The 12455-nt window shown below is 33.6% G+C and overlaps 1 protein-coding gene across 1 annotated transcript in view; it reads right to left on the bottom strand.

Moving 5' to 3' along the window:
- Positions 1–5598, bottom strand: part of LOC123556838 (uncharacterized) — a 56695-nt gene extending 51097 nt beyond the window's left edge. The window contains exons 1-6 of the mRNA XM_053544517.1: positions 5523–5598; positions 3823–3981; positions 3483–3710; positions 2499–2577; positions 1992–2158; positions 1089–1355 (exon numbers count right to left, since the gene is read on the bottom strand). Of these exons, the coding sequence (XP_053400492.1) occupies positions 1089–1355; positions 1992–2158; positions 2499–2577; positions 3483–3710; positions 3823–3981; positions 5523–5598 (976 nt within the window). The remainder of the gene's footprint in view (positions 1–1088; positions 1356–1991; positions 2159–2498; positions 2578–3482; positions 3711–3822; positions 3982–5522) is intronic.
- Positions 5599–12455: the final 6857 nt, after the last annotated feature.

Here is a 12455-nt window from a genome sequence, read left to right as displayed (position 1 = left end):
ATTAATATCTAGAATTAATTACCAAGCTAAGCTCTTAGGTAGGCAGAAAAATCATGTCAAAAACATTAACTTCTTTATCATGTCATAATTATATTGTTTGATATTTGACAAATATGTCAGTGAAAATTAAATATCTACACCTTTTTATACTGGTAAATAATACTAAAACAAAATATTTATCTGCCTAAGAAATATCAAAATATTGTTAATTCTATGCCATACTGTTCGGTGCACTGCCTCATAATAGGAACATGATGAAGTTAGTGTGAATTTTGAAGCCAGTAAATGAGTGTATCCGTAGCGGGGCCCTGTTGAATTCATTTTTCATGTAGGTTTGTGTTTGTTATTATGTTTAATTATTTTGCTTACGTAAACTTGTTTTCAGGGACGCACTGGGACAGATAAGTTTTAGGCTCATGGGTGTGCACGCGGGACGCACTGGGTATTTAGGCGTACGGGTGTGTATGTGAAAGAGACTGGGTGTTTAGGTTTACAGGTATGTATTTGAGAGAGAATTGGTACTTAGTATGTGAAACACACTGGGTATAATGATTTGTTGGTATATTAATCGAACTGACTAGGTATTTAAGTTTACGAGTGTATGCAAAACAGCGTTGATATTTAGTTTTACAGGTGTGTGTAGGTGGAGCACAAGATGTATTTAGACTAATTGGTGTATATTTGGAACATACTTGATATGTATGCTAATGGGTGTGTATGCGGGACGCGCTACTTGTACTTAGGTTTAAGAGTGTCTATACGAGACAGAATCTGCTGATTAGGAATACAATTGGCAATTTTGGCTTACGGTTGTTGTACTGAAGCAGAGTTGCATTTTTGGTTGAAGAGTGCTTATATGGGACAGACTGGGTATTAAGGAAAACTGGTTTAGATATGTAGCATACTTAGTATTCTGGTATAATAGTAGATTATTTGATTACCCAAGCCGTCTGGTTTATTCATCCGTTGAGAAACATAGTCTTAATATGTGCTGAAATGAGTTATAAAGGCAATCAGACTAAAATGCATTTTCATTCTGTATTTTTTTAACAATTTCAGAGGTATGATTCAAAGGAAATGTTACTTACGTTCCACACTGCATTTATTCCAGCCCATTTGTGCGTAGCACCAGAGATATCCGTCGTTCATAGGATCTCGGCAATAATTTAGAGCTGCAGCTTTAGAACCATCACTGAACTGTGTATCTTCGTCTATCGTTATATCTGTCCACGGCAAGCAGGGAGCACCAGCTTCTGTTACACTGGCCTTTCCAATATACTCTCTGGGTAGTATATGATCAAATATCTCAGTCCAGTCGCTACTGAGCTCAGCGGATTGAATGGAATATTCAGCGGCTGAAATTAAATCGACAAAGCTATTTGAAACTGTATTATACTATATTCTAAATTATCTTCAACTTATATTCCTTGTGTCGCAAATCAATTAAAACAATTCATTTATTTATTTTTGACAGACTGATATGATAACTCTCGACCTCCCATAGGATTTCTTACTATGTGTCTACGGGAAACCACAATTTAGAAAACATTTTCGCAAAAAGAATTTTTTTACTGTGTAGATTTTATTAAAACTTCAAACAGTCGCAAAATAAACATGTGATGATCTATAATATGATGAAATGAAATATATAGGTTCGCGTGCTTGTTTTGAGCTATTTACCCATGATTAAGAGATCCGCAAATTACACGCTGATTTTTAGACATTATTGAATTGTATCTTTAGAAAGAAAACAACGTTGTCAATTTAATAAAGTTACTTAGTGGTTGCCATTTATTCATAAAACGGTGTTCATTTCCGTAAACCGATTTCAGGCTTTATTCTACGTTATCAAGATAAATGACGGTACGCAGTTACTTCCAGCTGATCAAACGTGCAGAACTACCGTATATACATATCAACTTCTGTTAATATAATACAACTTAAATTAGGTAATGCTATATTTTAAAACATCATGTTAAAGTTCTTAAAACTTTCGCAAAGTAAATACTTACGTTTTTCGTTCTCTGCTAAATGTTCTTCACATACGTAAGAATCCGCTAGAACGGTAACGCAGTCCTCAGATTCCCACGTCTCGTCCGGTTGGAACAGTTGGTAGTTCATTCGACAGCAGTTTCCTGTAGATGGTTCGCCCTTTTTCCTGTGATGTAAAGTACTTTATGAATTCACCTGCACATAATATTACAAAACCTTACCTGCATCATCATACAAATGTTGAAAGAGACATTTTTCAACACTTCCAAGCATAGCAGTTATCATACATATAATAATTTCATTTCATCGTTTTCTTGGCCAATATTCATTATTTGGTCTATGTTATCGTGTGTCCATACAAATATATAAACCATGAAAAACTGTAATAAGTGTGGATACAATGATTTATCTTTCCATATGCCGGGTCAAGGCTATATTCTATGTTATCCGGATAAATGTCGTTACGTGCAGAATTACCTTAAGATGACAAAGAATTTCTACCTTACCAAGCATTAAAGATGACGGGTGATCCATCCTCCCAAACGTATCTCAGCATGTTGTTGGTCATAATAATCCTCGATATTCCTGAAATTATTCTAAGATTATGTCTGTCTGCTATTTTCCATCAGAACTAAACTTGAAACTAATTTTAATTATTGAGTAGGTAAATAATTACAAAACTGTTTAAACAACAAATGCAATAAATATCAGGTCATGCATGAGAACTGAATTATCACTTGCGAGCTTGTAAGTTTGTATGGATGTCATAATTTCTAATATGTTATGGTTCAACTTTTAAGACATCATTGGTTCTACATGTACAAGATGTATACTCTGTCGACGGAGCTTTTAACGACCTCTCGATAATTAGCAATATATTTATATTGCAGTCAGTACATTTATGCAAACATTCACGCATTTAGAACAACATGTTTTAAAAGCATTTTCACGAATATTGAGATATTCTATGGTACCTTTCTTACCTCTTCAACCCAATATTAAAATATCTCTACGTGATAAATGTTTAGTAATTACAAACGAGCAAATTTCGTTGTAAAGACAAAAACAAAATGATTTCTTTACCCTGCTACCTCGTGGACACATTTTATATTTGGTTTGTTTTTTGACAATATATCAGGTAAAAGCGGATATCTGCACCTCTGCTTCGCAATGAATGATATTTTCTTTTTATTACAAACAACAGATCCATCTGTATTATAAAAATGGATATAGGTCGTAAAAATAACAGAAGGAAAATCAGTGCATATCTCGATTTTGTTGACTTTTTAAAATCATTACCAATTTATGTTCCAGGCGTTTTATAAATGTTCTAATGCTAACTATCGAAACGTTCTACTGCTTGGCCTGACACGCCTTGCTAACAATTTTACCCCCAAAATGACATTGATTGTTAAACCAGTAAAACTTAAGCCGAAGACATTGGTTTTATCATAAAACCCATTTTTCTCTAGTTGTGTTTTGAACCATACCTATGTGGGAATAGAAGCTAGCGTTAAACGGAAGACTTTCAGCTTGTGGTATCTGTAGGTTATATCCGAGAATTGTTTCTCGCAATAGATATTTGATAAACCTGAGTTCTTCAATTGAAGATATTGTGACAAGGTGTAAATTTCTGTTCCAACATTCCATTCCAGCATGGTTCCAATTCGTCAACTCAGAAAATACGTGATAACACTTTTTGAATTTATTCGAGCAAACTGAAAGAGATAAAATTCAAAATATTGCATTATGCATACATGTATAAAGTCTTTTTAAAATAAAAAGTACTGATAAGGAGACTAATACAAAATATTTTACAAACAATAATACCTGGACAGCTGCTGGTACCCATACATTTTTCTATCTCAAAATTATTCCCACAACAACCATTCTCAGGTGTTTTACATATACGTATGCGCTTTCTTGTTCCTGGTCCGCAATAAGCTGAACAGTTACCCCATGCCGACCACACACCGTACCTTGCATTAGCTACAATTAAGACAGATTACAATTATATATAACTTACTAAACGTTTTGCAGCTGAGCAATGTAAACATATATCACCATAGGTCTAAAATATATAAAATGTATATAGATGCATATAGGGAAATATTAATTTAAGATACAGTCAGTTTACTAGCACAAGATCTAAAATAATATCTCATGAAAACATAAAACACAACCAGCAAATTAACAGCAGACACTATCTGATTAAGTCTGTTCGTGAGATGTCATACCGCCCCCGCCCCGCCTTCCCTCCACCTCCAGCACCGGCCTAAAGAAAGTTAAAGGTTTCACTGTCTTTAAAAAAGAAAATTTAAATAAATTAATCAAAATTTTTAATTTAGTAACTCGACTTTCCTTTGAAGCTTTGACTTACTCAATCCAGTTTCAGGCAACTATTTAACAAAATATACTCGACATCACTAATCTCGCGTCATCACTAATTTCGCGGTATTTGAGTTGCGCCACCTACGTGGTGTATACATGTCAAGTTCGTGACCTATTTCACGCATGCTAGCGAAAAATGTTTTTACCTGCAGCTACATTGCTAAATATCTGTGAATATTTATTAAAATCGTATTTTTCGCATATCTATAATTGCAAAAATCAAAAAACAATCCATGAATTAAGCAAATACTTGCAATGTTTACAAGTTCGTCTACCAGCTGATCGGCATTTGTCCTCATTAATTATGCAAATTAGGTCCCGCTTATAGGTTAGAGGACACTAGCTTTTACGTAACATCCCCCAGCTACACAAAAATGAATGAAATATCAGTATTAGGCGAAACATCAAAACGTCTTAACTCGACGGATTTTAAGAGAGAGGAGGGGATGGGGGGCCAGCGACTATCTCCTCAAAATACACCCATGATACTGAGCAGTGAATTTGAACATGTTAGATAACTACCAGATAGAAAATATTCAGTAATAGTACAATTCTTAGGTTCCGCTACATTATGACTACGCCCGCGACCTTATGATTTACTTGCAAAATAACTGCTGTGTCCACTGCCCAGAGGAGAATATTTTCGATAGTGTCAATGTAAACAGATAATATATAACGTGTAAATTGGCTTTTAATGACTTTTGAGTGTTTCTGTTAGTTTGACTTAGATAGCTTTTCAATGTTTGAATAATATTTAGTGTTTTTAACATATAATAGTTTGATTACCACAATCGTTGACCTATAACGCGACATTAGTGATGTGACGTCACATGATGACAATGGCTGACTATTGTTGATCGTAGTACACATGGATGTTTCTTGAATGATATCTTATTCATTTTCACACAGTTATTGATGCATATGGCATGGAATATTGTGGTAAAGACAAGAAATACACTGTTGACTTGTTTCTTGTTTAATGTCGTTACGTCGAATGTTAAGTGCCGCGACAATACAGATGAACGGTATAGAACCTTGGAATTTTATGTAAAATATTCTTGAAACAAAACTTGCTCAACTTCAAATTTTCATATGACGTGATATTTTATCGTAGCATATTTGACAGAATCTTATTTTACCTTTCTGGAGATTTTTTGCTGTGCACTGCGACGAACCGCCAAAGTCATCAAATGCCTTTAAATAATCTGGAAACATAGTGTATCTCAGTCAAAGGAAATGCCAATAATCCATTTTATATTTTTATATACCTTCACACATATAATTATACAAAGAATATATTAAAGGAGAATATTGTTGTTATACGGCATTTTACATGATAAAAGAGCATTCACATTCATAAAAGACTAAATCGAAAACGGATTCCTCTTTAGTGAGTACCATATGCCTATATCGGCTAATATAAAAAATAAAAGCAATATTAAGTCCAATGGAATGTCCCTGAATGCTTAAACCATGAACATTCTATTACAAACTTCATTACGTTTCCAGCAAAACTGTCAGTTAGAAGACCTAAGGATAGGTTAAGATGTCAGGCTTTCGGATAAGACAGTAGTTTGGGATGGAATATATGACTTACATAACAAATAGTAACCAGTTCTGCAAAATTGGATGCCAAAATATTTGTATTCATTTGCTATTTCCATACACTTGAAAAATAGTTATAGAGAGACATTCTTTGCAGAAAATGATATTCTTTCAAAACGGACAGAAGTTTCCGTTATTTACTCCACTGCTTGAAAACTCCATTTTACAACTGGGAATGTTTGGCACTCACTGAAGCTTGGACTTTGACTTTAATGTAACAGATAAATGGCTTAATTCATTTTTCTTCAGATGATATCAAGTAATTATCAAATGATACGAAAAGTTTTCGGAAAACCAATAGAAACACACAAAAATAATATACAATAAAAAATAAATTTTGAAAATTCATGAAATAAGAAATACGAGTAACAATTCATAAGGGTTTCGCAAATTTCAACTGTAATTATATAAAAAGAAGTTCCTAACCGTGATTATTGTTCATAAGCTGCAAAGAAAACAGTCATTTACTAGAATATCCTAATTGTGTCTTTATAAAAAGATGTACACTGTCAAGCGATATGATGCAATCATCTTGGAATACCTTGCTTTCCCGTACAAATTGGTTAAATATAAAAACTACAATTATTTGAAATCTTTTAAAGAAGAATGCTCATTCTGGTTTTGAAATCAACAACTTTGGATACTGACGGGCTGAAATTAGATACTGATTTTTTTTCTTATAGTTACATTCAGGAAGCGTAAAATGCAAAGAAACCTACAGGGGTAAAATTACTCAATTCCAATGCATAAAGAAAAAAGTAATAATTTGCTTAAAATATCTAGTGAAGGCTTTAACTTTTGCCCAAAAATGGCTTAAAAACTAAAATGTATTAAAGTCTAAATTTTCTTTCACAAAGTATTGATTTAGCAAACTGCATGCAGTCTTGTACAACTTATTCAGAATCAAAGAAGATATCTCACATAAATGTAAAAATGTTTTACATTATGAGTATGGAAAACAGTTTCTTGCTAAATTTTTAAACAAATTTTAAAATTTCACTGTGACCACAACTTTCAGCAATAGATAAAAAGCACATACGTTTTTTTTAAGAAGTTGTGCCTATAATCAAATTATTTTTTGGTCAATGAGTGTACTCACCACTAAAATTGTCCTGCAGGTCCTAAATATGGCAAAAATGCTCATTTTCTAAAACATCTGTGATTTCAGCAATATTTAGTAACATGTTTTGAACAAAATAATAAATTTGTTTCTAAACTACAAAATTCAATAAAGAAGATAAACATTCTGGTAGCAAACAATGTATATTTTTCCAGTTATAACTAGTTTGAATAATTTCCAAATTGTGTAGGTCATTTAAGGCTTAACTGAACACTGTCTTTAGACGCTTGCAAAAACGAAGTCCTCACCGTTTGGCAAGATACTAGTATCCATCTCATGCTGCACATCCCGTCATCGTCTGCGTACGAAAAAATAGTTTTGAACGTAAATCAACTACCGACATGAAGAAAATACATTGTACCTCTTTATCTATTCTTTATGGAAGGTTTCACTTATTGCAAATATAATGAATTAAGTTCAGAAACAAAAGGTTTGCATATTAAAATAAAATTGTCAGAATATATGTTAGGAATTCATAGTTTACGTCTGGGTAATATTCTAAAGACATTAAGCGATACCTGTAAAACACATTATTTATAGTTAAATTCTATATACTAAGTCTTGTCAAAGATTATTTTGCCTGAATTTTAACAGTATGTACCTTTTAAATATTCAGCATAACCATACCTTTCGATCCATATATTTCCACTTCGCAAAACGGTAAGTGCTCGTGTGACATCAATTCGATTTTAACGTATCTGGCTACAATCGAGTGTTGCGAAATTGCGGTCGACCATCCCAGTACTTCACAAATATAACCCGTCATTGTTAAATTCGATACATAAATTCCAGTCCAAATTTTAACTTCGCTTGGAAACCGAGCTTAATTTGCAAAAGAATATTTAAAACATTCATGATTGACACAATCTTTGATCCAGATTTAAGTAGCGTTCTAAAGACAGAGTTAAATTTCAAAGATAGAAAGTCCTCCTAAAGCCCTCCAAATAATCAACAACTATCTTACAAACGTATAGTTTATAAAAGGTTTTATGGTTGGTATTTATCAGGTACTTAAACACAGTTATATCTGTAAGTTTACTTCTTTTGCCCTGATAAAATGTAAAAAGGAACAGAAACGGTATAAGACATAATATTATAAAATGCATTTACAACTAAAAGAATTATTAAAGATACGTTCATTTGTAAAAGACATTTATTTTCTATGCTGCTTTAGAGTATTTTGTCATCCTGTTTATTTAAAACAATAACAATTCGATAACATAAGAATCATCATTCAGTATTCTATATTGAAGATTTGTTTCAACATGTCACCAGTAAAGGTGTAATTGCATTGATTTGTAGGTCTATAACTTAACAATTTACACGTTTGTCAAAACGTCTAGAAGTTTGCCACTCCATAGTATAAGTATATTTATAATTCAAATTTCTTTATTATCATAAAAACTATTCAATATTTTACAAATGAAGTTTCGAATGAATTTTAGAAACCATTTTTGGTTTATTTAGATTTTAAGTTTTATAGAATGAAGAAATCCAAACTAATCCAAACGGTTTTGAATTATTTAACAATGCTGCTTATAAACTTTCACTGAGACGAAACTTAAAATAAATACTGTAGTTCTTTTTATGAAATTTGTAGCAATACCCTAACAAGAAGATTGAAAGTGAATGCAACCAGGAAATAAGGTATCAAAACTTAGTTTCAGTCGGTTCATGAGAGGTAATGGATAGAGCACCCATTTCGCACCCTAGCGCTGGATTACGCGGACAGTTATACATATAAATTGAATGGTTTGAACATTCAAGACCACAGACTTTAAGTTAGTATTACTTCTAAACTCATTTTGTTGCAAAGGCAACTTTTATCTAAACTTATGAGTAAAGGCTCAAGGCTCAGCAACACTATCTCTATTTTATTTTGAAAGGTCATCCATTAAGGGATCAATTTGAATGAAGGTGCTTACCTGCCACATGGCCGACATCATAGAAATTAGGATGATTCCTTTGATAGACAACAACAAAATCCAAATCAAAAACATCTTCTAAATCGATCATGACCCAAGGATTTTGTACATTATTTGTTATAAAACAAGGAAATATCTCTCTGTCTATGATGATGCCATCGTTCGCTTTAGTTTTGGAATGTTTTTCAGCATAATATCCGGTATAGATGTGCGATACCTCCACTGGTTTTCCAATAGCAATATTTTTCACTACAATGTATATGCTTATGGCATGAATTCGTAATACGAGAAATTATACAGCATAATCAAAGTCCCAACAAGAAACAATACATAGATGTGAGAAATAGCGCTTTTGAAAACACTGAAGTCTTGTATCAAAGTTTTCTTGCAGAAACTCTCAATGTGAATAAATGTAGAATATATCATAAAAAATCATGATTTGCGTTTCTTTTTTCAAACACTTACAATAAATATCACACAGCAACACCACTTAGAAGAAAGAAACACTGCTAGGATAAATAGTTGTCCTTATGTACAATTGAAATATATTATTAAAATATTCAACCTAAGAAAGAGGCAACGCCTTTTCTTATTTTTTAATCTTATGTCGGTGGTAACAGGACAATAACTAAAAACAAGGATAAACGTACGTTGTGATCAAATGTATAATCTGATGTAAATCTAATATATGGAACAGAAACATTGTGACGTTACGTTTTGTACGTGACAGTGTGCGTTGCGCTTGAAAATTTGTTTCTTTTATATGCTAGGAAGTATCAAGAGGTTAATATACTTACGATGAACATTTAATGTCTTTGTAAGAAATGAATCATATAGATTTGTAGAAACGTCTCATTGTACTTTTTACTTTTTTGTTCCTCTAATCATTTGCGTTTTCAAACAAGAGACGAATATATGATCCGCTCGAAGACTTACGTTTTTAGTTCGATGCGTTTTAATAATTTGACTCAGATGTCTTTAGATATATAACAAAACTGTACGCATTAATTACTTTTGTGTATTTTACTATTATCTGCCTTTAATCATCATACAATGTTATTGCTAATTGGAAGCGTATTTTCTAATTTTTTGTTCTTACTCGATAATTAGTTAGTAATTAGACTACTGAAATAGCTCACGTTTGCAAACATATTTTCAAGCAATCTTCAGAATCAGATTTTAGTCAAGATTGACAAGAGGGAGGTCATAGAATATTCAACCTATCATTATTTTTCAAACGTCTGGGAAAAAATGTTCTTTTTACCAGCATGTAAAAATTGTAACCCTAAACTATTTGAATTAAATTTCGACTAACTTACTCCTAGGTTTTACTTTCTTACTTGGAATTTCCACTTACTCAAAAATTCAAGAGACGTTAGACATACTACTTTAAATTTGACTTGCATTACTTGATATTTGATGTTACAGATTTAGTATTTCGACTTACTACCTAACATTTTGACTTAAGTTAACTGAAATGTCAACACTTAACGTCGCCTTACTTACTCGTAATGTCGACTTACCGAGAAGTTTTGACTTACTAACAAATGAATCTCAAACTATAAAGATGACTAAAATGATACTGGAAGAGAATGAATGAATTCTTAAGTATGTGGAATGCTCCTCTTCAAACACACATGTACATGTATATATTAAAATACGTTCAAACAGTTTACATTATCAAGGTGTAAAGAAACAAGTGAATGAAGTTTTGCCATACAATACAAAGTCCCCTACTGGAAGACACCTAATTTTCTCTATTGTTATTTATAGTAACAACAAAGGGAAGTTAATCCTAAAAAATCTATATAATATAAGTCCACACATAACTCTTTACCAGGTAGAGATAAGTCAAAATACACCTAAAAATTGGATGTAACATGCATGTTGTACCACAGAAAAGTGGTCTCGATTTTTCCCTACAGCCAGTAATAAAAAAGTTACAATATAAGCTATTTATAGTAACAACAAAGGGAAGTAATCTAAAAACAAGGTGCCTCATGGTGATGAACATTTGCGCCAAATTACATCAAAATCCCTCCATGCATGAATAAGGAAATCCTCCGGACAAAGTCATTCTTGAATTTGACATTTGACCTCTATGTGTGACCTTGACCTTAGAACTAGGAACCTGGTTCTTGCGCAAGACAATCCCTCTCATGATGGTGAAAAGTTGTGCCTAGTTACATCAAAATCCCCCCACGCATGAAGAAGAAATGCTCCGGACAAAGCCATTTTTGTACCTGACTTTTGGCCTCTAAGTGTGACATTGACCTTAGACATAGGGACCTGGTTCTGGTGCATGACACTCCGTCTCATGGTGGTGAACACTTGTGCCAAGTAATTTAAAAATCCCTTTAAGGTTTGTTGAGTTACAGACTGGACAGGAAAAAATGTCCTTTTGGCCTTTGGCTTCCAAGTGTGACCTTGGCCTTTCAGCTATGGGCCTGGGTTATTTTTGCGCATGACACGTTGTCTCATCCAGGGGAATATTTGTGTCAACTGATATTTAAATCCTGTTTTGCATGACAAAGTTATAGACTGGACAAGAAAAAATTCCTATTGACTTTTGATATCCAAGTGTGACCTTGACCTTCAAGTTAGGGTTCTGGGTGTTGCGCAATACACATCATTTCATCATGGGGAACATTTATGCCAAGTAATATTGTAATCCTCTGATGGATACAGAGTTATTGACCGGACAGATAAAAAACACTGTTGACCTTTGACCTCCAATTTTAACCATGGCCTTTAAGCCAGGGGTCCGGGTTATGCGCATAACACGTCGTCTTACCATGGAGAATATTTGTGCCAAGTAATATTAAAATCCCTTAACGAATGACAGAGTTATGGACCGGACACGAAACAGACCCTGTTCATGTCATGTAAACATTTGACAGTCAAGTGTGACCTTGACCTTTGCGCTAGGGGTCTGAAAGTTGTGCAAGACACATCGTCTTTTTATGAGGTATATTTGTGCCAAGTAATATTAGAATCCCTTCATGGATAGCAGAGTTATGAACCGGACAGGAAAAAAGCCCTGTTGACCTTTGACCTGCAATTGTGACCTTGACCTTTGAGCCAGGGGTCCGGGTCTTGCACATGACACGTCGTCTCATCATGGGAAATATGTGTGCCAAGTAATATTAAAATCCCTTCATGAATGACAGAGTTATGGACCGGACACGACATTGCGGACGGACGGACGGAATGACGGACGGGGAAGTGCATTCCTATAGTCCCCGAAACTGGTTTTCAACCAGTAGGGGACTAAAAATATGCATATACCTTTTAGAGGTCAACGCGTTAAACAAACTTTTCACATTATTTGAACATTTATAAATACATCCGAAATCTACATGTTATGCTGCCTTCAGAAAAAAACTCTCTATATCCTTGCTAATGTCAGTCGATCAGCCGTT

This window comes from Mercenaria mercenaria, chromosome 5 (genome assembly GCF_021730395.1).
Source record: "Mercenaria mercenaria strain notata chromosome 5, MADL_Memer_1, whole genome shotgun sequence".
In the NCBI taxonomy this organism is placed as follows: Eukaryota; Metazoa; Mollusca; class Bivalvia; order Venerida; family Veneridae; genus Mercenaria; species Mercenaria mercenaria.
The sequence above is the reverse complement of the archived record's forward strand: the minus strand, read 5'-3'. Positions and strand labels throughout refer to the sequence as shown.